Source organism: Puma concolor, chromosome A3, assembly GCF_028749965.1.
Source record: "Puma concolor isolate L17-30 chromosome A3, mPumCon1.1.hap2, whole genome shotgun sequence".
NCBI classification, from domain to species: domain Eukaryota; kingdom Metazoa; phylum Chordata; class Mammalia; order Carnivora; family Felidae; genus Puma; species Puma concolor.
In genome coordinates this window covers 90,035,704-90,061,755 of record NC_141669.1, presented here as the reverse complement: position 1 = coordinate 90,061,755, position 26,052 = coordinate 90,035,704, and the positions used below count along the sequence as shown (strand labels likewise).

The 26,052-nt window shown below is 50.9% G+C and overlaps 1 protein-coding gene across 1 annotated transcript in view; it reads right to left on the bottom strand.

The window, feature by feature from the left end:
* SH3RF3 (SH3 domain containing ring finger 3) overlaps positions 1 to 26,052 on the bottom strand; it is a 371,189-nt gene that overhangs the window by 76,381 nt on the left and 268,756 nt on the right. The window contains exon 5 of the mRNA XM_086701496.1: positions 9,859 to 9,938. Within this exon, the coding sequence (XP_086557622.1) occupies positions 9,859 to 9,938 (80 nt within the window). The remainder of the gene's footprint in view (positions 1 to 9,858; positions 9,939 to 26,052) is intronic.

Here is a 26,052-nt window from a genome sequence, read left to right as displayed (position 1 = left end):
TGCATTCTTCCTTGTAATATTTGTGCCATGGCTAATTATTTAAATTCTACTTTTCTTTTAAGTCTATCTGAATACAAATGAAGAACAAACTCAGTGGTGTAAATCCTGGCCTAGGGTTTAGAAGTTGTGCCCGTAACAGCCTATGATCCTAGTGACCCATATCACTAGGTATTTGACAACCTCAATATACAACCCCACAGGGCACTTGCAAGGACTGGATACTTGTAAAATGCTTTGCTACTGTGGGCGTTTGGGTAAGTTGGTTTTAAATTGATAGAGAGAACCATATCAGGCAACTATGTTGTTCATAAGAGGCAGGAGGAAGGCTGATGAGGCTTCAGCTCAATGAGAAACAAAAGATGATTTTTAAAGAAATGTCATCTCTTGGATCTCCTACCAGGATGGATGGCTGGGTGGGTATGTTGACCCTTCCCAGGACTGTAGGCTCTAGGGGCTGGAGGACATTCACAGGTCTCTGGGGACCTGAGGGTCATAGACCCCCAGAACACTCTTCTGACCCTGGGAAGGGCCTTCTCAGTATGTGAATACAGAAATGAGACATGACTCACTAGGGTTCAAGCAAGAAGAAAGGAGGACCTGAGTCTCAGAGGGCCAGTGAGGAACATGCTAGAACAGAATGAGAACCTGTAAAGATGTCTTGGCCCTAACATAAAGTAAGGGAAAATAAGATAAAACAACATAAAACCTGCCACCCCTTTCTAATCCCTGACCCTAAACACTACAAGTGCCTCTGTTTCAGTCAATGGAAGCCTTGCCTTCTGTTTATTTTCTTTCTTTACAGGTTGGCACCCTCCCCCCTTCCCTTAGGGATAAAAGGATGGCTTACATCTTTATTTCTCTCTGTTTGAAAAGATAAACATTGGTAACTAGCAAGGACTCTGGGCTTCAGAGAGGATAAAGGAAGCCATCACCAGAGAGGACACTCTTGCCTATCATGGGCGAAAAGATTCAGGTTTTCAGCGCAATGCCTGGGTGACAAAGAGAACCCAGGATATCATCTGTCTGTTTTCACATCTGATGACTCACAGGATCTCTTTGATGGTGACAGAGGAATGACCACAAACAGGAAAGTCACATGACAACTGCATTTGCGCCAGGGAAGCCTGCATGCTCTTTAACCACTTGGGGGCAGCCTCTTTAACCACGTGAGGGGCAGCCTCACGTGGGGAGTTGCAGCTTGGGCTTGGGCAAGGGTAGGCTGAAAACAAGGGGAAAGGGGAAGTGCAGGCTGGGGCCGTGGGAGGCTTGGAAACAATGACAGCGATGCACACCTTTTTGGGCCTGCTCCCAAGCAAAGGTAACTGAAGCATAAATCCTGTTTGTTTGCTTCCTTCCATCTTTTCATGATGTGAGAACAGTCTTTTTGATTCTGTGGCCAGTGAATACACAGTGGCCAGGAGCACAGTGCCAAGCTGGGGGTGCTGTCTCCTTGGGATGTGTGTGTATACAATATGGACCTCAGCAAACAATCACGTTGGTCAAGGAGGGAGAAACTGCATGCTGCCTTTGTTCCCTTCATGACAGGCACTGGGCTCACATCTCAGCTTGGCCAACAGGGTGGGGCACCCACATCTATTGCACCCACTCCTGGGGCCTGTGCAGAGCCTGGAGGCCCATACAAAGTAGTGATGCCACCACATGAGGCCCACCACTGGCCTGTGCCCTACCAGCTGCCTCCTCAACCTTAAGGCCCAGGAGGAGACCAAGTCCCGTGTGTCTTGGGCACAACCTCCTCCTCACCGTGGCCCACTGGCTGTCTGAGGACTGGGCCAGTGGGCCATCACCTAGTGTCTTGGGGTGGGGCTCCATGGTTTTCTGCCCACTTGGACACTGCCTGATGGAAGATCCCTTTTCCAAAGGCCGCTTTCACACACAGAGGTTCAGGGTTGGCTGAGCTCCTCAAGGAGGCCACCATGTTGGAGAGTTTAAATGCCTTGCTCTTCCACTCTTATCTCCCCACCTGTGGGGAAGAATCCTGAGCAGTTAAATCTTCCTATGAGAGGAAGTGGCAGATCATCCTGTCCTCAGCTGGGATCCTGGCAAGAGGCAGCCATCTGCTACCCTGTGGCACATCTACCTCCTAAGGAGGGTAACAGCCAGTGCAGAGGGAGCCCAGTTCAGCCCAAAGGAAGGAGACTACATGTATGCATCTCTAGCTGGGGTTCCCAGAAAACCTTGGATCAGGGAAGCTCTACACCAAGGTGTCCCCCAAATATTCTAAATTTGCACTGACTTTCCGCTCTATCTGGGGCTCTCATCTCTCACCTGCTGTCCTCCACTCCCGACTATACTATATGCTCCACAAGGATAGAGATTTTTGTATGTTTTTTTCACGCTGTATGCCCAGGACCAGAATGCGTCTGGTACATAGTATACTCCAAATAATACTTGTTAAAAGAACAATAAAATAGGGGATCTGGTTTTGAGACTCTGATGAAGACTGCTGAAGGAAAGTGTGTGTGTCTATGTGTGTATCTGCATGTGTGTGGGCATGTACTGAAACTGTCTCATATGGCCCCAAAATCTGCCGGCTGACCTTGAACACAAAAACAAGCACAGAACAAACAGGTACCAGTTTTCCTCATTCAGGAAGTCCATTCAGTACGGAGTTGGGAGGACTGTGCCAGGAGGGGATGGGCACCATGGAGAGGCAAGAAAGGGCAGAAAAGACAGGGCTGCAGGCTGTGGGTATCTAAACAGTGAGGAGAGGAATGAAAAGGAGAAGCAGAGGGTGTACAACAGGGCAAGATGGCAGAGAGAGCTGAGTCCAACCAGGAGAGAGCTGAGCTGCCCTGGAAGAACCTGGATAGACAGAAGCAAGCAGAGAAGGCAGTGAGCCGGGGGAGGGAGGGAAACAACTGAGGCACAAGGCATGCGAAGGGGTGAGAGGTGAGTCAAAGAGGGAAGTAGAAACTGGAGTCAAAAAACTTCTATTAACAGAGTTTCCAAACCAGCTAGTCCAGCCCTTGGGGGGTGAAGGAGCCATCTAAACAGGACACTGTGGGCGGCCTAGACAAAGGTAGCTTTGATAGGGTGGGACTTTCTCTTTGCTCTTTAATCTATCTTTGAAGCCCCTGGGTCCAGGATGACTTCCATGTGCCCCCTGCACTGTCCATCTGTTCAGTGGAGTTTGAAGCTATGGGGTGGGGGGGGGGGGCAGGGGACACCTGCCCAATTGTGAGCTGGCCCTGCCAGAGAGAGGATAGACCCCAGGCGAGTGTGTAAGGTTCATGTTGGCACAGCAGCCCAAGGACCAGGACCTGCACTTGCCCACACCTGGCTCAGTGAGTGATGTCCATTATCACCCAACCTCCACAGCAGGAGTTGGATACACACCCGATTTAAAAAAGAAAGCAATGTTACCAAGTGTGACAAACACTCCATGAACCATATGAACTGCCTGGTAGTGATGTTTGTGATCTTGGGGGACTGGACCTCAAATAATTGAAATTTAATTGTCTTTAGGGAAGGAGCCGATTATCCTTCCCTCAACATTTGAGGATCCCCATGCCATTTAGTGGAACAAAGACTTTGCATTCACTTCTTAGCACAAAAGGGGAGTTGAAATGAAAAAAAAAAAAAAAGAAAAATGAAGAAAAATTTTAGATTATGAGCTTCAAGCTATCCTGATTAAGACTTTTAAGTCAGAAAAGTCTTCTTTCAAAATTCCATTTTTATTTTAGAGAAACACAGACATGGGTCCGGTGAAATAATAAAAGCAGGAAAATGAGCAACCTAGAGGTGAACATGGCTAAACACTGCTGGTCCACTGAGCGGGGACACCAGTGCCTTCCCCACTGCTGGAATCACGTCCTCTGGCACAGGACACACTGAGAAACAGTGTCACTGCAGTTAGTTTGCAAACATAGACAGACTTGGATTTTATGCCACATCATGCCCCTTCACAGGGCAGGTCTGGATTCTTAACAGTGGGAAGTCAATATTCCTTTCATGGTTTCATGTATTCTACTCAATAAATGCTCAGTGACACAGACACCCCTTGGATGCTAACAATGGGCAGTACAAAGGATGTCATTTCCAGGGATGCCATCACCCCCAAGGGAATGACACACCCTCCCCTTCAAAACACAGCTCTAAACTCTAAATTGTCCCTCACAAACTCTAATGGTATCTTATTTCTAAGTAGCTCATATCTGTGCCTAAGAACAGTGGTGCAGAGCTCCACCCCCACCACAGGCTTGTGGGCCACTGGCTAAGGAAGGACAGGGCAGAAGCACAGAGAACTGGCATCTTTCAGGTGCCAACCTCTCCCAGGGCCTTGCCTAAGCCCCACATGAACTCTGAGGCTGGGATTACCCCTTATTTCACAGTTGAGGAAACTAAGGGTCAGAAAGGTTGAGAATCTGTGTTTCAGCAACAAGTTAGAAGCAGATGGGGCTCTGTGGCCACAGGGACAGGGCAAGGCACTGTGAGAGGCTGTGGAGGAGGCTGGCAGGCCCTGCTGAGGTCGGCCTGAAGGTGAGGCTGAGTTCCGGAGTCAGGGAGCCCGTGTGGTCCCCTGCATCAGGAGGTGCTGCACTGGTTTGCACCAGGGCACTGATGCATTTGCTCTCCTCATCTTTACTTCAAATTTGTGTTGTTGATGAATAATATCTCCTCTGGTCTCAATACTTCAAGTCTGGCCTCTAGGTGTGCGTTGCTGGGGGAACTGGAATGCAAATAAATCTGACTTCACCTTGAAAAATCTCTGCCCCTCCCACTTATATTTCCTTTGGGTGCCTCAGAGAGAAAACCAGAAGCAGATGGCTCTGTGGGTCATTTTGCTGCATGTGTGTCTGCAGATCTGGCATGTGGCTCGTGCTGGGGAGGGGCGCTGGCCTGGGGTGGGGGAATATCATTCAGCATCTGCTTTCTTTAGGAATGACCCAAGAAAAAGCATGAATGGATCACACTTGAACAGAGGATGGCCCAGCCCACTGTCAGCCTGATGCCTGCAGGCCTCCTGGTCCCTGCTTTATGCACCAGACAGCCACAGCAGTGCTACCTTGTCACTCCCTCTCCACCCATGTCCCCTCTGCTGCACTCAGCCAGAATTGCATTGCTGACAGTCTCTGAGCAAGCTGGACGGCACCTTCTGTGCTCAGAGCTGCAGGCTGGTACTCATGGAGCCTGCTGGGGCCTCGCATGCCTGGCATGAAATAGGCAGCACCTGCATGGTCCTCTTCCTCATGGTTCCCAGGGCCCCATTCTCACTCCTTATTCCTTCAAAAGGCCTCTTCAGCTCAAAACAAGCTTCCACAGGTGGCTCGGTCATCTCAAAAACACATATAGATCAGACAGGGGCTGCTGCTTGCGGCCCCAATTTCACCTCTGTGGATTCACATACAAAAGCTGGTACTAGCATTAAAATTTTTTAAAAAAGGGGGTGCCTGGGTGGCTCAGTTGGTTAAGTGGCCAACTTTGGCTCAGGTCATGATCTCACAGTCTGTGGGTTCGAGCCCCGTGTTGGGTTCTGTGCTGACACCACAGAGCCTGGAGCCTGCTTCAGATTCTGTGTTTTTCTCTCTCTCTCCCCCTCCCACCTCTCTCTCTCTCTCAAAAATGAATAAAACATTAAAAAATATTTTTTAAAGCTGGTACTAAAAATAAGGCAATAGTAGGAAATTTGGTTTTTTCTTCCCCACTGTCTTGTAGACTATATGGGGCTTTCAAGCTGTAAGGTGCCCCCTCCACCAGCCTGAAGCAGTCCTGCAAGTGTGAGTCTGGGATAGAGGGTCAGACCCCATGCCCCCTCCCTGGGTGCCCTTGCATGGATGGTGTACACACAGAAGCGGCTGACTGCTGTGGCCACTCTGCCTGGCATCATGCTTTTACAAGCAGCCTATGGGATATTTCCGAGGACACCAATCACTCACCCATATTACTTGCTCATTTCTACAGCAAGATGTTCACTTGTGTTAATTATCTACACAGTTCTCTTCAGCTCTAAGCAAGGAGTGAACTGAAGTATTTTAGTGCCTTCATTAATTTCACACCCTTTCTCCTCTATATGATGGTTTGCTCATGTTTCTTCTAGAATAAGTAAAAGATTCTTTTCAATTATTCCTGTTGAAGTGTTTGCTCCTGTTCTTCTGGATACCAGGGTCACACTAGCTGACATGTGCCCACACATTGATGGTTCCATTCAATGGATGTCTACTGAATGATAGCCAGGTGCAGCCAGGTGGTAGAGAAGCCTGCCCCAGGAGCACCCACTCTGGGGAAGGGGGAGACAACACAGGTGCATGTCAGGGTCTGCACAGGATGTTACGGGGTCTGGGAGGGGCACTACCCAGCCTCAGAAAGCCAAGTAAGTCTTCCTGAAGGAGGTGGCAGCTGAGCTGGGGAGGGGTGAGCTGATGCAGGGCTGTGGACAGGGCTGACTCCCTGGGTGCAGATGTTCAGAGGGAGAGAATGGGGAGCATTTGGGGAACTGTCATGAGGCCATGAAGTGGCCAGCCCCTCACCCAGGCCTTCCAGTGGTCCTGATTTCCCAGGAACCGCAGGCAGCTGGCACTCCATTGGATGAGGTATCGGCTGCAGCCCAGAAGGAAGGAGCTGGGAGTGGCTTGGCTGCCAGTCCCGTGTGGGAGCTGGCATCCTTCCCACACTGAGCTCACAGAAAACTGGTCTGCAGAGGCATTTGTGCAGTGACCCACAAAAGGAAGTCCTGGACCAGCAGCAAAAGCATCACCTAGGGACTTGTTAGAGAGGTACATTCTGGGGCCTCACTCCAGAGCTACTAGGGTAAGACCCAGCAATCTGTTTCAACAAGCCCTCCAGCTACTTCTGCTACATTCTGAAGTTAAAGACCCACCTATGTACTGTGTCTGGTGATGTCCAGTCAAGGTCTACACTCAAGGGCTATGGCACCATCTCCCAGAGTGGGCCAGGCTGCTGATGGCTCACCATAATGGTCCTCAGTGGGAATTTCCCAGCCATGTGCAGCTGCACTAGAGACTGTGTCTCTCCCAGGGGTCACCTGAAGCCCACATGGGCTCGCTTCATCTTGGGAAAACTAAGGTCTATTCAGGCTCTAGAGTTGCCCTGAGGATCACCAGGCTTCCCTTCCAGCACAGCTCAGCCCCCGCTTCCTCACAGGCATGGCTCCTGAGAGCAGCCATCAATGGGCCTTAGCCTCAGAGTCTGCTTCCAGGAAATCCAATCCAGACAAGGCCGCTGCTGCTTGGGGACCCTACATCCCCCTGGGCTTAAGGCCAGCTCATAGGGGCAGGTCTTTCTGTCCACTGCAGGTGGCCCTGCCGGCACCTTTACAAATCTCCAACTCTGCCCGCCAAGCCTTCTACTCTGCTCTAGAGAATTCTCTCAAGATGGTTCTTGTGCTTTTCCCACATACGTTGCTCACCATTCGATAGTGCTGCTCACCCTCAGGCAGGGCTGCAGGCAGGGGCACCTTATCCATACCCTGAGGGCAGGTGCTGTGACTATCTGGAATCACTGTCTGAAAGACTGAGCACTGCCACAGAAGGCTGGTTGGTGGGTTCACCCCTTCCAGGCCTTTGCCCCCACTTCAGCAGGGACTTAGGTTACTAGATCCTGGTGTATTAAATTCACACTAATCAAGCCCATCACAGATTGAAGCCCAGAACCACCCTCTGTGTTACAGATTTGTGGTGGGGCCTGGTCTGGTCACCAGTTCCTTTACCAACATTATGGAACATGGTGGCTGTGTAGTCATTAGAAGGTAGGCTCAGCGACTTCTCAACGCTCAGGACAAATAGGTGGGTCCCAAGGAGAATTACGCCTATGAGATTGTGTCCACCACAAACGGATCTGGTGGGGACAGCTTTGACCCCCCCCCCCCCCACACCACCAGGTACAAGGTGCCTCCTGCTGCCTGTTGTCCCTTTGGGTTTCCTTTCTCCAGTCTGCAGGCAACCCCCAGTCCCTCTGCTCCACCCCTTGGTCTTTCTCTGGCCCCCACAACAAGACTCCCAGACCTCACAGGTGGCATGCAGATTGTCACACACTTCAAGAGGCTCTTGGTTTTCTCCCAGGGATGAACTGCACCCATCTGTCTGTGGAAGTTTCATTCCCAGATGGCAAGCTGCACTCAGGACCCTGAGTGAGGCTCTCAGAACCCACTGCCATGCTCTGGGGTAAGGCAGATAGACAGAGGGCCTATTTATGTCTCAGGGCAGAGCAGGGATGGAAGGAGAGGGAGGTCACTCCATGCTCTGCACCACATTAAAAAGCCCTCCACAATATGGAAGATCTGTGCATGGTTGAAACCTCCAGTCTGTATTCACAACTCTTGGGGAGTAATATTCTTGGACGGTATTAATAACCTTTTGGGTCTCAAAGACAGAGCAGCTTTCTTGGTGGCTGATCTGATGTGTAAGAGCTGAGGGCTTTAGGCCAATACCAGAAGCACTCTGTACCCATGATGAGGAAGGTTTTGGTCATCAGAACACATCCAAAATTATAGGGAGCCTGTGTGCCAGGCATTCATCTGGGGGGACACCTGGGGCTTGTTCTTGAAGAGCTCACTGTGTCCTGCCTCTCATTTAGGCAACCACATTAGGGAATAAGAGTCTCCTGTGGATACCAGTCAACTTCCTCAGGGACAGGGCCCTGCATCTAGTTCTTCAGAAAAAGCAAGGCTATCACTGCCCATCCTGTCCTATATGCTTCTTTGCTCCCAGGTTTGAGTGGAAGCCACTGGAGCTTATCTAGGACAGCAGGTCAGAAGAAGAGCATGTCTTCTGTTTAGTGCTGGTGAAAACTTGAATTTCGGCCAAAGACACCTAAATGTAGCTCATTAATCTACATTCCCCTCAGGACACTAGGTACAAAATAGGTACATCTTAATGTCCTTTTGTTTAGTTGGTTGTGGTAATGATGCAATCAGAGCAGTGGGCAGATAAAGGGAGATGTTCAAGGATTTCCAATCTGCCACCAAGTAAAGACAAACATTTTGATTGGGTGTAAAGAGGTAGCTGAACATGTTCCAGTATATTTACACCTTTAGGAGACCTTTTGGAGCTCAGCAACTTGCTTTTTCCAAAGGCTTTTTTTTTTGGCTTGGAATACCTTTTGTTCTGCAATAATGTAGGTTCTAAGTGTCCCTTTGACCTTCGTCGGATCTGTGGAACGTTCTATTTCACCATATTGTTTGCCAAATTCATATTCTCCACCTCAAAAGATTCATTCGAGTAACTGAGCTCATTGCCAAATAAAAGAGTAGAAGGCAGTCTAATTTTTCAGAACTATTTAAATGGGGGAATTTTTTAAACTGCACGTATCTCTTAAGAGCTGTAATTTAACAAGAGCAAATCTTCTAAACAAGATAAGCATCTTGCTTCCTGGCAATGATTCATCTGGTTATATTTGGGGATGATATGCAGCTGTTATGATATAAGCTACCATAACTGTAGGGCAGTTGTGGCTGTTCAAATATTGAGTTACTTCTGAACACGTGGTGACTAGCTACTTCCCCATGCTCACAAGACCACCCGCAGCTCTGGCTCCCTCCACCCTCCAGAGCCCTCCCCCCCCCCCCCACCCAATACACACCTTCTCATGGGCCTCCAGGGTCTTCTCCGTGCTATGGCTGGTCCTTTCCTGATTGGCCTGTGCCATCAAATATTTTGAATATCACCCTGCTTATAAATGTCCTGGAGACACTGACATGAAAGAACCAGCCAGACTTTGTTTTCCATACTCTCTTATCAGCAGTGTTACTGATGCACATAACTAGACTGATTGGCTGGTAACAATTTAGAAAACCTATGGAAACCACATGTTTATATGCTAGCAGAGGTGGGAGGGAGGTGCTGAAGGCACAGGACCCCAAAAACATAAATGGCAGCTCACACGTTGAGGGGCAGCTGGACTTTGGGAGCTGTGCCTTGCTGTTCAGCCGCTGGGGCGGGTCCGGCCGAGGAGGAGGAGTCCTGGAAACACACAAGAGACAGGAGTGAGTTGACAGGAGGCTCCTGCCTCAAGAAAGAGAAAAGCATGATCAGGCTGGAGTCCAGAGTCACCTGTTCTCCCCTCACTGGCCTGACCCTCCAGCCTCTAAAATTCTCAGGTTCCACTTGCCTGGGTTGTTTGTCAATAACTTTTTTTTCAGCTCATTGAAGGGAGCTTAGCAGCCACTGACACTCTTCCAGGAGCAGCTTCCAAGTGCCTTCCGGAAGCGGCTTGGAAAGTCACTCTTCCAGCCTGCATCTGGGTTGGGCAGCATCGCACTGTGTTTAACATGGAAGAAGGCAGTGGAGGGAGGCCTGTTTTTATTCTTAGAACTTGAATTACTTGTTCTTGTGTTTGTCCAAGAAAACCCAGACAAAATGTTTCATGTGACAAAGCATGAGCTTATTTAAAAGCTGCTTTCCCAGGAGAAGATTAACCCCTAAGGAAATCTGATCCTTTGGCAGTGACAGGGGACAGGCATCAGGAGAACAAGCATCTCCCACATCAGACTCCAGGACCTCAAGGCTCCAAGGGTTTATTATGTGGGGATATGGCTGGAGGGGTGGTCCACTTTGAGATGCTTCCTGTTTAGCCTGTGGTGCATGTTAAACCCACTGAGGGAAGGAGTTAAGGGCCAAAAGAGGGATCCGGGCCACAAAATGATCTTGCTGAGGTGATTTCTGCACAGAGAATCCTACAGACCTAGCCATAGGGGCAATACTGTCCCAAGCCCCTCATCACTCACCTTGCCCCTCCTGCCCCAGCCCTCCCCAGGGAAGCATGCATCTTCCTGGTCAGAGGTATCAGATGCCACAGGGAGTTAAACAACGTACCCCCAAAAGAAATGCCCAAGCTGTAGCCCCTGATATCTGTGAAGGTGACCTTGTTTGGAATAAAGGTCTTTGCAAATATAGTATAAGGTAGGGGTCCTGAGATGAAATGACCTTTTATTACAGTGGGCCCTAATTCCAGTGACGAGTGTCCTTATAAGAGACAGAAGAGGAGAAGAGAGACACCCAGAGGGGAAGCAACGCCATGTGAAGACAGAAGCTGATAGCAGAGTGATGTAAGGAATCCAGGCAGCTGCCAGAAGCTGGGAGAGATTCTCCTTCAGTCTCCAGAAGCAACCAATCCTTGCAACACCTTAATTTTGACCTTCTGACCTCAGAACTGACAGAGAATAACTTCATGTTGCTTTGAGCCACATGTACCACTTTGTGGTACAGTTACAGCAGTCCCAGGAAACTGACACAGATGGGGATGCCTAGGGGTATCTGGAGGAGGGTGGCATCTATGCCCCTCAAAGTCAAGAGAGCCAGGGCTCTCCTCCCTTCCTTGAGGGTCCCCTCTAGGCTTCCCACCAAGGGACAGGACAGGGATCCTAGAGGAAACTGGATGCAGATGAACAGGGAACCAGGCAGGCTTGAGAAGAACCCTCAGGAGCTGCTAGTGCCTTGGCAGAGGCAGGCGGGGAAGCAGGACACAGGGGGGCTGCCCACGGCTCTGGCTGGCAATGATGGACATGTCACCACGTGTGGTCCTCGGATGGGTGAATGTCACTAGAAGCGGAAATTACAAAAATGGAATGAGAGATGCACCTGGAACACATTCCAGGAAGGCAGAACAACCCTACCAGTCAAGTGACCACCACGTCCCTTGCATGCTTGCATGGAGGGGTGAGGGGAGCATTTCTCCTCAACCCCCTGACCAGTTCTGACCTTGCTCAGCTCTGTGTGCTCCCGGCGACCTGTCGCTACCCCTCTAGGCAGTCAGCTTCCCTCCTCTAGCAGGGACCAGGAAAGGTGCCAGAGACCACATCACATCTGCAACCTCTAACAAGGCAGAAAGGCTACTTCTTGTTTGGACAACGGGGTGCCTGGCAGAATGAAAACATGTAGGCAGGAGCACACCTTTCCTTGTGTCTCCCAGGTAACTCCAGGTCTCAAAGGACTTCCTATTCCTGCAAGAGGGAACTTGGATTTTCAAAGACTGCCCCTCCACAGATTGTGTCCCTGTGGCTGACCCATAGACCGGCGTTTCCAGAGTGATGTATGGGAGCCAGGCTGAACAGAGGGAGACTTCTGCCTGCTCATCACACCTGCCCTCCCTTGGAAGGGAGACAGAGACCATCAAGGCTCAGGATTGTTTCCCTTTGGGATAGTCGTCAGTGGAGTTCACTGCAGCTGGCCAGACTGTCCTCCACAGAGCTTCAGGCAGGAGCCAGAGAGTGCCCTCCATGGGTGTGGCCACCCGGCTCCAGGCACCCCCAGAGTATGGAGGACCCACAGCTCTCCTTGTATGGTCATGGGAGAAAGGTTAGGGCCCTTTACTCACTCACTGTAGCAGGTGTGCGGCAGGAGTGGCACCACATCGGAGATAGTTGGCAGACGTTGGTATACATGTCCAGCGGGCAGCTCATCAACTGAGCAAGGTCACAACTGGTGAGTCAATGGGGAATGCCCCCCTTGCCCCTCATGCAGGCAGGGCAGTGTGTGACAGGCAGTCAAGTTGTAGAGTTGTTTTGCCCGGGTGGGTCATGTTCTAGGTGCTCACTGACCTCTGCTGATCACCCAACTTGTCAGGACTGGCCCAGGGCACAAACATGCCCTCTGACCCCAGTGTGGGGTTCACTGTGGGCGATAAGCATTGCACATGTCACGATAGATGTGGGGGTCCCAGAAAATGCAGCAACATACTGCAGGGATGTCACCTGGGGGCCAGAGAGGGCTTTATAAGCAGTAGGCAGGCCTGTTCGGTGAGGTGGTGAGGGTTGGGCAGGTGAGGAAGGAGCACAGAGGCCTGCCCAGCAAAGGCTGAGAGAAGCAAGCTTGGCATGCTTGAAACACTGGACAGAAAGGAAAGGCTGGGGTGACAAGGGGGAAGCACCCAAGTGCTGTAGAGCCAGGCCATTCATGGCCCCCTGGGCCACTATGTGAATTCTGGTCTTTGCCTTGAGGGCAGAGATGCCCTGGAAGGTGACGGGAGGAGGGTGGTGAGAGCAGACCTGCACTTTACAGGGGGACCACAATGTCTCAGCCATGCAGAATGCTGCTGAAAGGCCAAGTCAGTTGAAGGGCAGGAGGATCCCTTCAACATGGGGATGTAGGCATGCACATTGTGTTTATAGGGCTGGTGGCTGGTGCTGCTGGGTGACCCAGGTGGTTCATGCTCCCTGCCCCCACTTCCCAGGACACACACAAATGATATGGGTGTGTGCAGGATTCACATTCCCTGCAGCCCTCTGCCCTAGGCCCAAGCAGGTTGACCCTTGATCACTCCCTGCTATCCTGTTGTGTCATAAAGCAAATCCTGCTTGGCTGTGGCCCTTGTGACATGGCCGTGCAGTGTGGATGTCCTGAGTGGGGCTGCCCAGCTTCCAAATTGGGGAAAGCAACTGGATGGGATAAGGAGCTTGTGGGCCAGAGCACTGGCCTACACAGCCCCCCATCCTAATTTGGGTTTATGGACAAAGCTCAGTTCTGTAGAGGGAGGTGGGCGGGTGAGGGAGGAAGCCTGCTGACCCAACAGTTTCCTGTTGGTAATGAATACAAAAACATCTGAACGAGGCAGAATGAAGGCACAGACAAGGATCTCACAGCCATGTTTTTTATAATATGTAAAACCTGAACTATGAAGCAGCTCAAATGTCCCCCCGTAGAGGCTTTGGTGGCAGATGATGGCATGGGCCCCACAGAGCCATATGATGTAGGGTCCATCAAAAGATGCATGTATTGGGGCACCTGGGTGGTTCAATTGGTTAAGCATTGACTCTTGGTTTCAGCTCAGATTATGATATTGCAGTTTATGATCTGAGCCTGACAATGGGGTCTGTGCTGACAGCATGGAGCCTGCTTGGGATTCTCTCTCTCTCTCTCTCTCTCTCTCTCTCTCTCTCTCTCTCTCTCTCACCATCCTCTGCCTGCTGTGCTCTATCTCTCGGTCTCAAAATAAAGATTAATTTTTTTAATGTTTATTATTTTTCAGACAGATACAGAGAGCAAGTGGGGTAGGGGCAGAGAGAGAGAGAGAGAAACACAGAATCTGAAGCAGGCTCCAGGCTCTGAGCTGTAAGCAGAGAGTCCGACGCAGAGCTCGAACCCACAAACCTGATCATGACCTGAGTCGAAGTTGGTTGCTTAACCGACTGAGCCACCCAGGTGCCCTGAAATAAATAAACATTAAAAACAAGATGCATGTATTTCCTTGAAAAAAGGTCTGGAAATTTATATATCAAATGATAATACTGGTAATTAGGGTATTTGGAATTTGGGGTAATTTTTTTTAAAATCTGTAAGTTCAAGTTTTTCATTTTAATATCAATAAGTGGCCATGATTTTCTGATACATTTTCTGATACATATAAAAAGAATAACAGGGCTGGCTTAAGATCACACTCTGGTTGATGGTGATTCCATGCTTTCCTGGATTCCACACATGCCATCTTTGTAGCGATGCCAGGAGCCTTCAGATCCGCAGGGTGACCCTTCAAATTGCCCACCAGGTGACTATTGGCAGCAGCACGTAGGCAGAGGGCATCTGCTGGGCAGCAGGAGCCACAAGGACACAAGGTAACTGACTTAGAGCTCAAACCCATGACCCTGCTTTCATCAACATGCCTCCTGTCCAAATAAACTCTCCTGAAACAGCTAAACCAGTCTAAACCAGCCCCTCACATGCAAAGCACTGCTGACCCACAGTGGGGACAGCTCTGAGTCTTGCTGTGCCTGTAAAGCAACCTGCCTGGGGTCTCTACTGCCCAGTGTCCTTAAGGCACTCAAGCCAAAATCCAGCAGAAGGCAATAATGTCTGTGGCCAGGAGAGATGGAGAAGATTGACTTCCACCTGCTGGGCAGTGGGAAAGGCTGGCTGGGACTGTGGGCTGGGCCAGAGCTTGTGGCCTTGGGACTCCAGACCCCATCTTTGCTGGCAACTGCCAGCTCCTCTGGACCACACACAGGACACTCTATATGGCAGAGTGTCAAGAGGCCCAGGGAGACTATGGGGCTGCCCAGGCATGTGAAGCTACCTGAGATGCAGGACTGCACCTAAATAAAGCTGGAGGGGAAAGGCCTTCTGACAGCTTTTCTGGAAACCTGGCCTCCAGGTGAAACTTGGTATGTCTGATGCTACAAAGAAAATACATGGGATTGCACAGCAAAACATTACGTGGAGCTGGAATGGAGGTGTAGAGAGAGGTAACCCTTGTGAAAGTGTTTTTTCCCAAAGGTCAAGATGGAGAATAGCCAACACTGATGCTCTGCAGAGTGTGTGTTCCCATCTTGCTCCTCTATGCAGTGCAGCGCAGGGCCCAAGGCAAAAGGCCTTTTGGGACATCTGCTGAGTAGTGGCTACACCAGGCAGGGATCTACCCTCAGGAACCTAAAAACCGAAAAGTGTGACTTTCTGATGAAGACGGGGTATTCACCCATCCTGCTCTGAATCAGGCCTTTGTTTTTGTTACTATCAGTAGGAGGTGATGAGAAATGTTGCTGGTGGCAGCAGGTGGACAGGGTGACCCCATTAACAGCCCAGCTGTGCACAACTGAGGACCACATGCCCAGCTGAGGAGAGCATAACCGATGAGATCGTGGTGCCTCTTGAGGAGCCCTGAGGGGTAGCCAGGGAGCTGCTAACCCCTGGGCAGGTATCACAGCATGAAAGGGGCTCTCCTTTAAGTGATTTTGATTAAAAATTCATGAGTACAATGCATCCCACCAGGTTCCATATCATTAGCATCCTGCCAAGGCCTGGGAGGCACCGTGCTGATGAAGGCACTGCTACACCCTTACTGCATCACTTCCAGAACACACGGAACAAGCAGAGTTTAGTTTGAGGTAGATCTAACGCAACACTAGGGTGTCTTGTGCCCCTTGCCCTCTAGCTCTGACCATGCTGGATGGGGCTTTCTGGGCCTTAGGACTGGGGCCTGTTTCCTCCTGCCGAGAGCCATGTTGCTGATAACTGCTTTGATTTTTCATGGCTTAATTTTAAATGATTCTGGGCCTTAAGGGATTAGTGAAGCCTTGGCAGGAGTGAGAGAAATCAGGCAGGGATAAAAATAAGGAAGGAGAAGCAGCGACAGCCACTTTCAGATAAAAATAATTGGGAATGAGGCCCTCAAACAGATATTCTCCCTGTCTCCGAGGTCAGCAGGTGGACATCTCTGCCCTGACTTCATAGCCCAGCCCAGCCCTGTGTACCATGGAGCTGCACCACTGGTCTGTCACAAAGAAGGTCTTTGACTCTGATAAAGCAGGTTCATATCATACTCTTTTTGGATGACTCTATATCAGACAAAAGCTGGGGTTCATCCCAGGCAGGTGAGCACACATCGATCTGGGGGAGCCAGCCAACAAGAGGATCCTTGGAGCCACTGACCCTACAGAATGTATGACTCCAGAAATCCCTTTGGACCTAATGTTCAAAAATACAGTCCACAAGCTTTTAACAGGAGGCAAGTATATGTGGGGTCAGCTGGCTGGGTCAGAGGTCAGAGGTGATGCCCCCATCAAATAAAACTGACCACAGTATTAGCAAACAGGGGGATAGCATGCCAAGGAGCCTAGTAATGCTGCTCCCTGGTGCCACTCATACCCACTGCCCTCCAAGGACATGCATGGGTCAGGAGGCTGCAGCACAGGCAGGCTATGTAATCCTGCGATCGAGGCAAACTGCCTTTGATCTTCCAGGCCTCCTTTTCCCACCTATAAAAGACAGAGCCACTAAGACAGCACGGGTGAGTGGTTCATACACCCCTGGAGTGGGCTATCACTTCTTGTGGTGGCCTGTATATCTCTTCATAGTATTCTGGCCTCTGCTGGTAGGAAGCCCAGCATCAGTTTCTGGCTGCAGTGTGGAGGCCATGGACCCCTGATTCCAAATTGTCAGGTTGTTACCAGACACCAGAGGCCCAGAGGTGCATTTTAATGGGGCCCCTGAGTGGTACTGGAAAACAGGCCATTTTATTTTCCTGCTGGGATTAGTAAGAGGGAAAAAGGGGGTCTGTGGTTGGCAGGCTGTATGGGGGCTCCAAGGCACTTTCCTGGATACACTGGCACAGACTAATACCCTGAGAAAAACATCCCTTGTTTTAATTTTTAATATGAGTCCAGAAAACACTGTCATCACCCCAAGGAGCAGTGAAATGAGCATGTTTTATTCATCACACACTACCACTCTGTAACACAGAGTGTAAATCATACTCTTAGGAACGTGCTTCCTAAAGAAAACTTTAGAATGAAACATTTTGGCCTGATTCTTCTGCTTGCCTCAAAAAAGAACCATAAACAGCTTGCAGGGCCAGAGGGTCCAGGGATGCCTCCCCACACCCTGGCCCAGGGGATTTGGGCTGGGGGGCCCAGCAGGGCTGGGAAGGGCAGGGGCCTGGGCTGGATGTGCTCGTGCTGATAGCTCGAGGTCAAGGGCCAAGGAGCTTGAACAAGATGGTCTGTCCCAGGAGAGAGAACGGGCCATGCTTTGTGCCCACATAACCTTCACTGCTCTCTTGTCGGCACTCAGGAAAGCTGGCTGACTGCCCAAAATGGAGTCCTCAAGGAGGCCTCCATTCAACTCGAATACTGCCCCCTACCCATTCTCCTCCCTGCAGGAACTTGGGTTTGCTCACCAGCATCTGACCCTAGCATCTGAGCTACTGACTCCAGGTCTTCATGAACAGGCCCCTCACTTAGTCTCCATGGTCTTCTCAGGGGTTGACAGACTCACCTGCCGCTGAAATCTGGCTATCCCCTTCTTTTGTAAATAAAGTGTTAATGGCATCCAACCACACCACCCATTTGCTGCTTTCACCCACAAGGGCCTAAGTGAGAAGCTGTGACAGAGATCACATTGCCCACAAAGTCTAAAATATTTATTATCTATCTGGCCCTTTACTGAAAAGAGTTTGCCAACCCCTGCTGTAGGTGTCTATAGTGAAAGGATGAACTTCCAGCGTCTGCTCTCATCTTACTGGATCAAAAAGCCACAGCTGTGCCAAAACCTCTTAACAAGGCATCCCCAGAACATTCTTAACCAGAATGGCCAAAAAAGAGGGGTAGGATATTGGAGAACAGTATCCGCAAAGTGGCTCTAGGTTAGGAGATAAAAATCAGCTTGCATGATGGTCTCAACTGCAGGAAGGTGCCAGGAGCTCCTGTGGACCATCCCGCCCCCCACTTCTTTGTGTGAGCCTGTAAGACCCAAGGCACCTTCATCCGGCTTTGCACAAAACGTATATTAGTCATATCCCAACAACCTATCTGTTCTGCCTTCAAACAGAAGGTGCCTCCAATATAGTGAGAAGCTGCAAGAGGGACAAGCTTTGAGAAACTCTTCTCCTCAACTCTAATTCCATGTGTCTGTCCATCCACCCATGCTTCTGAAAGCCCCCTTCACAGAGGCTCCACACCAGGCACTAAGGGTGCAAAAGGGGCAAACAGACCTGTCTTAGTGAAACTCACAGGCTGTGGTAACATTTTGAGAGCTGCTGGCTCTCCTGGCCCAGTTGTACAAGCTTAAGGGACAAGCGGGAGGGCTGATCAGGGAAGGCTGCAAGAGTTTCCCACTCCTCACTGCATCCAGATGATGCCTGGGGAGTGGGGGCAGGGAAAGGGCAGCAGGGTATGCTCTGGCAAGTGGCTGTGGCTGGCTAGGGCAGGGGGTAGGTAGCTAGGAGACCAGGGGCAGGTGGCAAAGTTCTGAACCTCCTCATGGCCCTCCTACCAAGAAACAATGTACCTTTGTGCCTGAGCCTTGATGGAAAGTGGAAGACCCAGGAGGATGCCAACCTCAGTGATCCTTGGTGCCCATTCTTGCCTCCTTTCCTTGTTTCCTTCCAGAAGCAAAGCCACCCTTCTTCTTCTGATCTGCCATGGCCCTTCCTTTGTGCTCATCTATGGAGCTTCCTACTTTCTACCTTCCATGGCATGGATCTATGTTCTTGTCTCCTGATGGCTGTGTGGGTCCTAGAGGCTGGGGTCTATGAGGAAACCCTTTTTATATCTGCCACAGGCTGCTGTTTTTGTTGCTCTTATTTGTTTGCTTATTTTTGAGAGAGAGAGAGAGAGAGAGAGAGAGAGAGAGAGAGAGAGAGAGAGAGAATCTTAAGCAGGCTACATTCTCAGTACAGAGCCCAACACAGGGCTCCATCCCACAGCCCTGGCTGAGATCATGACCTCAGCCAAAATCAAGAGGTGGTCACCCAGGTGCCCCCACAGGCTGCTGCTTTAACAAAAGCTCACCAAACTTGAGAGGCTGGATGGAGGGAACCAGTAGCTCACCTGCATTTCTGGGCCAGCACATGCCTACCCAGAGCCCCTGGGTGCTTACCAGGTGCCAAGGTGACACCAGGGACCTTCCCTGATGTGTCCCTCCCTCATCCACCAGCAGATGGGCCAAGGCACAGAAAGAAACTGTGGATATGGAAGCTTCTGTCTTGTCATAGCAGCAAAAGAAACATGGTTGGCACTTGATACCACAGATGAAGAGCCTGGAAGCTGATGAAAACAGCCAGGCCACAGTTCTCTGTCCCTACCTTGAAGGCACAGCTGGTAAGTCAGGGACACACAGCAATTCCCAGATTTGCAAAAGAAAGCACTCCTTGCACAAGGTCCTCAGGATGGGATTTTTTATTTCATCCCATGTTCACTTGGTACTGTTTTTTTTCTTGGCTCCTTCTAAAAGCATGGAGTTAAATCTGTGACTTTCTGAAAATGCTAACAATAAGCATGAGCGCTCTGCCCTGCAGGTGAGTGACAGAGCCTGGGGGCTGCAAGGTCATTAGCACAGAGCCACCATCACTTCCATCAGTGCTGCCCCCTGAGCTTCTTCCCCGTCAGAGCTGTGTCCCGTGGTAGAGATAAGATCCAGTCTGTAAGAGCAGCTTTGCGGAGAGCCCCTGGTGCATGCCCCTCTGATGGCAGGTGGTGGCGGGGGGGGGGGGGGGGGGAAGGGGGGGCAGATCTTAAAGATGCCCTGGAAGCTTCCAAGTGGAGTTCTCCTAATTACTTCTCAGATGCAGGAAGACACTCGAGGGGTGTTCCCTTTTGATGTTTTCCCTGAATGTCAAATACATCCCCTTCCATTGATTTCGAAGGGCATTTTCCTAATCTCAAGGGTTTCTGTTTGCTTATGGGAAGTTGATTTGTAAGCCATCCGGCTCTGACACCACACATGGGGTCTGATGAAGGAATCTATTCTTGGCTCAATGGGGTTAGCCTGAGTGTGACGCTGGCCCCTTCACAGAGAGAGCCCAGAACTGGAGAGCCCTTCCCAAACGTGGAGTGCTCCATCCCACAGAACCAGTGTGCACCACACGGACAGTCCAACAACCACCAGCATCAAAACGTGGCCTGCGGGCTTTATAAGTGTCAGCCCCTCCCGTTGTCCAGTTCTGCCTCTTCAAGCCTCCCAGCCCCTGTGGTAAGCAGTTAAACACTCACAAACAGATACACTGCTGGGCGCAGTGGTGTCATGGGGCTGTTCACCTCTCCTCCCCACAGGTACCCACTGGACTCCGCCTCCCCACCCTCTGCAAGTAGAGCAGGGCCGCTGCGAATTTCCCTCCCCTGCCACAGTGATGAGACACTCTAGACCAGAGGTCAGCAAATGTGTTCTGTACTGGGCCAGAAAAAGTCATATAATCTCTGTTACAGCAACACAGCTCCTCTGTGTGGCTTGAAACCAGCTACAGATGATGTGTGAATGAGCAGGGGGCGCCATGTTCTACAGAAAACTTTATTTACCAGTTTTGGCCTGTGGGTGTCTGCTGGTGTCCCGGGAAGAGAAGAGAACGCTGTGGGTCAGCTAGACACGCAGAGTGGGTGGGAAGTAAGCCTCCGAGGGTTTGGGGCTGCTTGTTACTGTAGCATGACCTGGTTCACACTGGCTGATACCGGGCCACTCCAGAGCTATGTGAGCCCTTGGAGGTCCCTCAGGCAGTCTGGTGGTGACTTTACTCACTTACTTGGATTCCTGTTTGGTTTATGAGGGAATAGTTCTAAAATGTGACTAATCACTTCCTAATGTGATCCAATAATCTCTATGAGCAAATAATTGGATTTTAAAAATTGGAGTCGGCCTGAATAGCTTCCTTTCTGTCCTCTCCTCTGATAACCCTCCCTCTCCCAGCAGAAAGGAGACACATGAGTGCTGCTTCATTATTCACGAGGAACTGAGCTGACCCTCTGACCTCTCCAAATGGCAGGGAGAAATAATTCATAAAGGGTGCAAATGTGAGCAGGGCAGGCCATCTGAGGCTCAGCCGACCATGTACCCCTGGGAGTCCCTCAGCTGGTCACCTTGCAGCTGTACCTCTCTGCAGCTGACATGGATCGTGAGCCTTCAGGGAGCTGGTAGCAGTGGTGGGGAGGGGGGCACATGGCATTTCTGGCATTACATTAAGTGTGAAAGATCGCTCAGTATACAGTGCAGCTGGCACAGGCCCTATGCCCACCCAAGGAAAAACCATATGGGTATGAACTCTGCTACAGGCCAGGTACCACAATACAGAAGTGAATGACAACCAGTCCCCACCCTAAAAGACTTGAAGCTAAGGGGAGCAGCCATATACACAAATGAAGGCCACACCTTCCATGATAAATGTATGCAAAAGTCCTGCAGGCACAGAGGAAATGATTGGGGGAAGGTGTCCTGGAGCCACGGGAAGCTGTGGAGGGGAAGTGACTGTTTCAGATGGCTGCAAAGGGTGAGCAGGAATTTCCCATCCAGGGCTGTGTCTGGGTGTTGTGTTGGGGGCAGGATGAGAGGGGAAGAGGGTGAGCAGGAAGCAGACAGGACGGGCATAGGTATCAGTCTTGGTGGGGGGTGAGCCTGAGCTTGCCAGTGTGGGGTGCACAGGCTGCAGGTCTGGGTAGCCAGCATGGGAGTGGACAGTTAACTGAGCAGGGGAGGCTGGAAAGACAATCTGGGGCTAAGTCTGAATGGCTCTGCAGGCCAAGCTAAGAACTTGGAGTTTATCCTAAGGCAATGCAGAGTCTCCAGAAGCATTTGTGGAAGGATCAGCCCAATTACATATGGATTCCAGAGGGAATCCCAGAAGCAGGGAGTTAGGAATCAGTTGATGCCAAGTTGGTGAGGGCTCAGAGAAGCCTGAACCAAGGCAGAGTGGGTGCCATGGAAAGAAGGACCCCAATGGTGGGGCTGGGACTGCTGGGCTTGCCCGACATCCACGTGCTTCTCCACATGTCCCAGCCTCTTGAAGTTAATCTGGGGCTGAGTGTCCAGTTCTAGTGAATGAACTGAGAGGGGAGGTGATGAGTATTATCTCCAGGCTGAGGCAGTTAAGTGCACAAGGGCTTCCTCTCTAGGCCCCTCTTCCTGCTGGAGGCCATGTGCTGTAGAAGACACAGCTACAAGAGGAAGCAGGCTGGACACCATGAGCATGCCATTCAGGAGGGCCGCCTGACCCACTGCACAAATGCATGATAAATGCTCCCTGGGTTAAACCACACCAGCATCAGGAATTGTTTGTAACAGTGGATGATCTACTTCATCCTGACTAATGGCATGAGAGAAATACTTCAGAATTGGAGCTGACACCTCCTTGGATGGCAGAGGTGACAGGGAGAGCAGAGTTTGGAGGACACAGGGTCTTAGCTTCAGGAATTTGGAGAAGAGAACAAAGAGAAGGAAATAGGTGTGAGGACAGAAGAGAATAGTTATTCTCTCCTGACATGGATTGATATGGAGTACCTCTCCAGGGGAAGCTGGCAGGTAGCAGGAGGAAAGAATCTATAGTTGAATAAGGTCTGGGGAGGCAGAGTTTAAACAGTTTGGGGGTTAGCTGTTGGCTGGATGAGAACCCCCGGGTATGTGTGTGGGACAGGAAAAAAAGGCCAGGGGAGCACTGATGTTAACATGGGAGTTGGAGGAAGAGAGTCCAAGGGTGAGCAAAGTGATCAGAATTTCAAGAAGGGTCCCAGAAGCAAAGCGAAGAGAGGCTCAGGAGGGGAGTATTGCCCACAGTGTCCGAAGCTGCTGGATGCCAGCTGGGGATGTGGCGCAGGGACATAGGACCTGCTGGTGGCCTTGCAGGCCACAGGCTGGGTGTGGGCAGCAGGGGTGGAGGTAGAGGTCAGACTGCAGAGCTGAGTGCATCCACTGTGAGATGGAAGAAGTGTGTTCCCAGAGGAGGGAAGAATGAGAGGCATTTAGAGGAGATAGCCATGCTCCTTCCCTTAATGGTTTCAACGTACTGATTCTATAGGTCAGTTGGGGAATCTGAAGCCTAGCATCCTTGTTATTTAGGCCATTCTTTTGTTTTGGGTCTGAAGGAAGCATTTATATCAGGTGGCCATCCATCCCTATGCAAGATCCTATGATAATTTTTTGCTAGACATAAGCCTGCATTTCCTGAACTGGAGCTAACCACAGTGGTCTTAGACAATTGAAGGCAGGAAGAAATAAATGCATTACTTGTAATGATAATAACGACAAATAAGAGTCAACAAGGCCTCCAACAGTCACTGAGAGAAGACCAGCAGGAAGGAGAAGGGCCGACCCTCTTCCACCTTACCCGCTGCGGCCATAGCCTGGCTCTGCACCTCCAGGAGGGGGAGGGCCGGGTACAGGCAGTCACCTGGACACTATCCTTCTAGTCCCTGCCTGCTGTGCCTCGTCCCTGTGCCCCAGCTCTCCAGAACTAACCTCTGGGGCCGAGTCTAGAGCCTCAGGATTCCCACATGGTTCACAGAAACCTCACGAGAAGGCTGCTGTCTGACAGCACACTTCACGGTGAGAAAGGTGCACAAATTCCAGAACCTCCCACGTTCCCACCCTCCTATCAAGTTCCAGACTGGGGGATGTGGAATTGGTGCCTTTCAACTTGGGCCAGAGTCAAAACATTCTTCCTGTTCTGCTTGAGGACTCCCTCCTCTGACCTGACCTGACCCTACATAACCACTAGGTTTCTCTTTTTCTTCTCATCATGGCCTTTTCTGCCTTTACAGGGTCAGCATCAAAACAACCTCAGCCACAAGTCTCTTTTTGTAAAGGGCCAGAGAGTCCACACTTCAGGCTCTGGGCTATTTGTTCCTCTCCTTTTCCTGTCCATCCTCTTCATTTTCTTTTTGAAAACAACCCTTAAAAACATGCAGATTATTCTTAGCGCCAGAGCCATACAGAAGCAGCCCTACCAGGCACAGTTTGCCAGCCTCGGGCCCAGTACAGCATCCTGGCTGCACAGCTGACTCACCTGCAGAGCTTTAAAGATCTCCAGGGGCAACATGACATCTTTTTTGGCCTTCCCTCCACCAGCATAGGAGTATGCATCCCCTGCCTGTTGCTGTGACAGCACACTAGGCCCTCGTCTTGGCTTTGAGAAGGGAAGAAAGTTCCTCAAACTCCAGGGAAACACTGCCTCTCTGGGTGGGGCATCTGAATGAGGCCCTTGAGCAGACCTGAGCCCACCTGGCCTGGGGGCCTAGTGTGGCTCCCAGGCCCCAGTGACTGTTACATAGCATCCCTGCACAGTGACTGTTACACAGTATCCCTGTACATAGACTTGGCTGATACAACGTGCCAACCCTCCCTCTCTGACTCAGGGGTGGGTCCCGGACTGGAAGGTTTTAAAAGCCTCCTCAGGTGGCATGGCACACACCAAATAGGAATCCAGGCAACCAGGATCCATAGCTCTGTCCCACAGCAAAGCCTCACAGCCTCCTTTATGTCTTCTCCACTGTCCCCCTCAGGAGCAGGGACCTGGCCTTCCCTGCTGATGGGCCTCTGGTACTGCACACAGGTCCTGCACAGAGACGACCATACCACATTTTCTGTAGAAAGCCTCCAGACACCACCCTCTGCAGCTCAGTGAAGGGAAATATTGTGGGGTGACCAGCTATCCTTCTGTGCCTGGATGGTCCTGGTTTTATAGCACTTAAGTCCTGTGTCCTGGGAACCCTGCAGCACCATGTGCAATGGGACGCTGGTCACCCTGTATAGACTTAGGGCCCAGGTCTAGGCATGGCCTGTGACACATCCTGGAGTGTGAGAAAAGGGCTGTTGCTGGTGTCTGAGGTGCTGGTTCTTCTCGCTGCACGCAGTGGGCCAGGAAGCTCTCAAGTCCCCAGACCCAGGCCACACCCCAGACCAGCCACCTCAATGCTGTGGGGCCAGGACTGTGCTGGGGGCACGTTCAGACCTCTGGGTGACAGTGACTGGAACATATTTCACCAGATTCTGGGAGGGATGCTTGGTTTCTCTGGTGGGTTCACGATACAAGGGACCACACCCCGCCTGGTCTGGTTGTCACTGGGGACAGACCACTGAGCGGCTGACAGTCAGGGGGGACATAGGCTTATGGGGATGCTAATCAAGCCCAGACTTCCTAGAAAGGAGGTGTGGCTGCAGGCAGTCTTGGCGTCACCCACCCTTTTATCTACCTGTGGCCTCCCAGCACCTCCAGGGTCCAGCAAAGTACACAGCACAGGGAGAATTTCAGAGCAGAGCAATGGCCAGAATACATGAGGCCGGGAGCCCTGGGAGCCCTATCTGATGTCTTGGGGCTGGTGATCCATTCCACGATTCTCTGAGCAGCAGGGAGAACCACCACAGCCAATAACATGCCCACTGAGAAAAGGCAATCTGGTGCTCTCATTTTACCCTCTCAACACCTGCACCATTGCTCCATTTAATACACGAGAAAACTGAGGCTCTGGGAGAAGAGATGGGACAGCTTTTCTAGGGTCAAGAGGACAGTGTTGAACCTGGCTCTCTCTAGTGGCAGCTCTCTAGGCTCAGAGAGGTTCAGCAACTCTCCTAGGTGCACAGCTAGTGAGCAGGGCCCCTGGTCCTCCCCCTGAAATGCCGCCCTAGACTGCATGACACCAGGTCCCAGGCTGAAAGAGAAAGGGGAGGAGAGAGGTGGACAGCCTTTATAGAGCACCGGCTGCTCTCAGCAGGGACTGCCTGGCATTTTCCCTCTTCATCTCCTTGGGCCTGAGGTCAGCCCCATACATTTACAGAAGGGAAAGCTGAGGGGTTACGTGATGTCCATGTCCTAGGCTCACGTCCATGCCAGCCCGATGGGAGCTGGGGTGCAGGGAGGGCTGTCAGAGGAGCACAGCACTGAGATATTACTTAT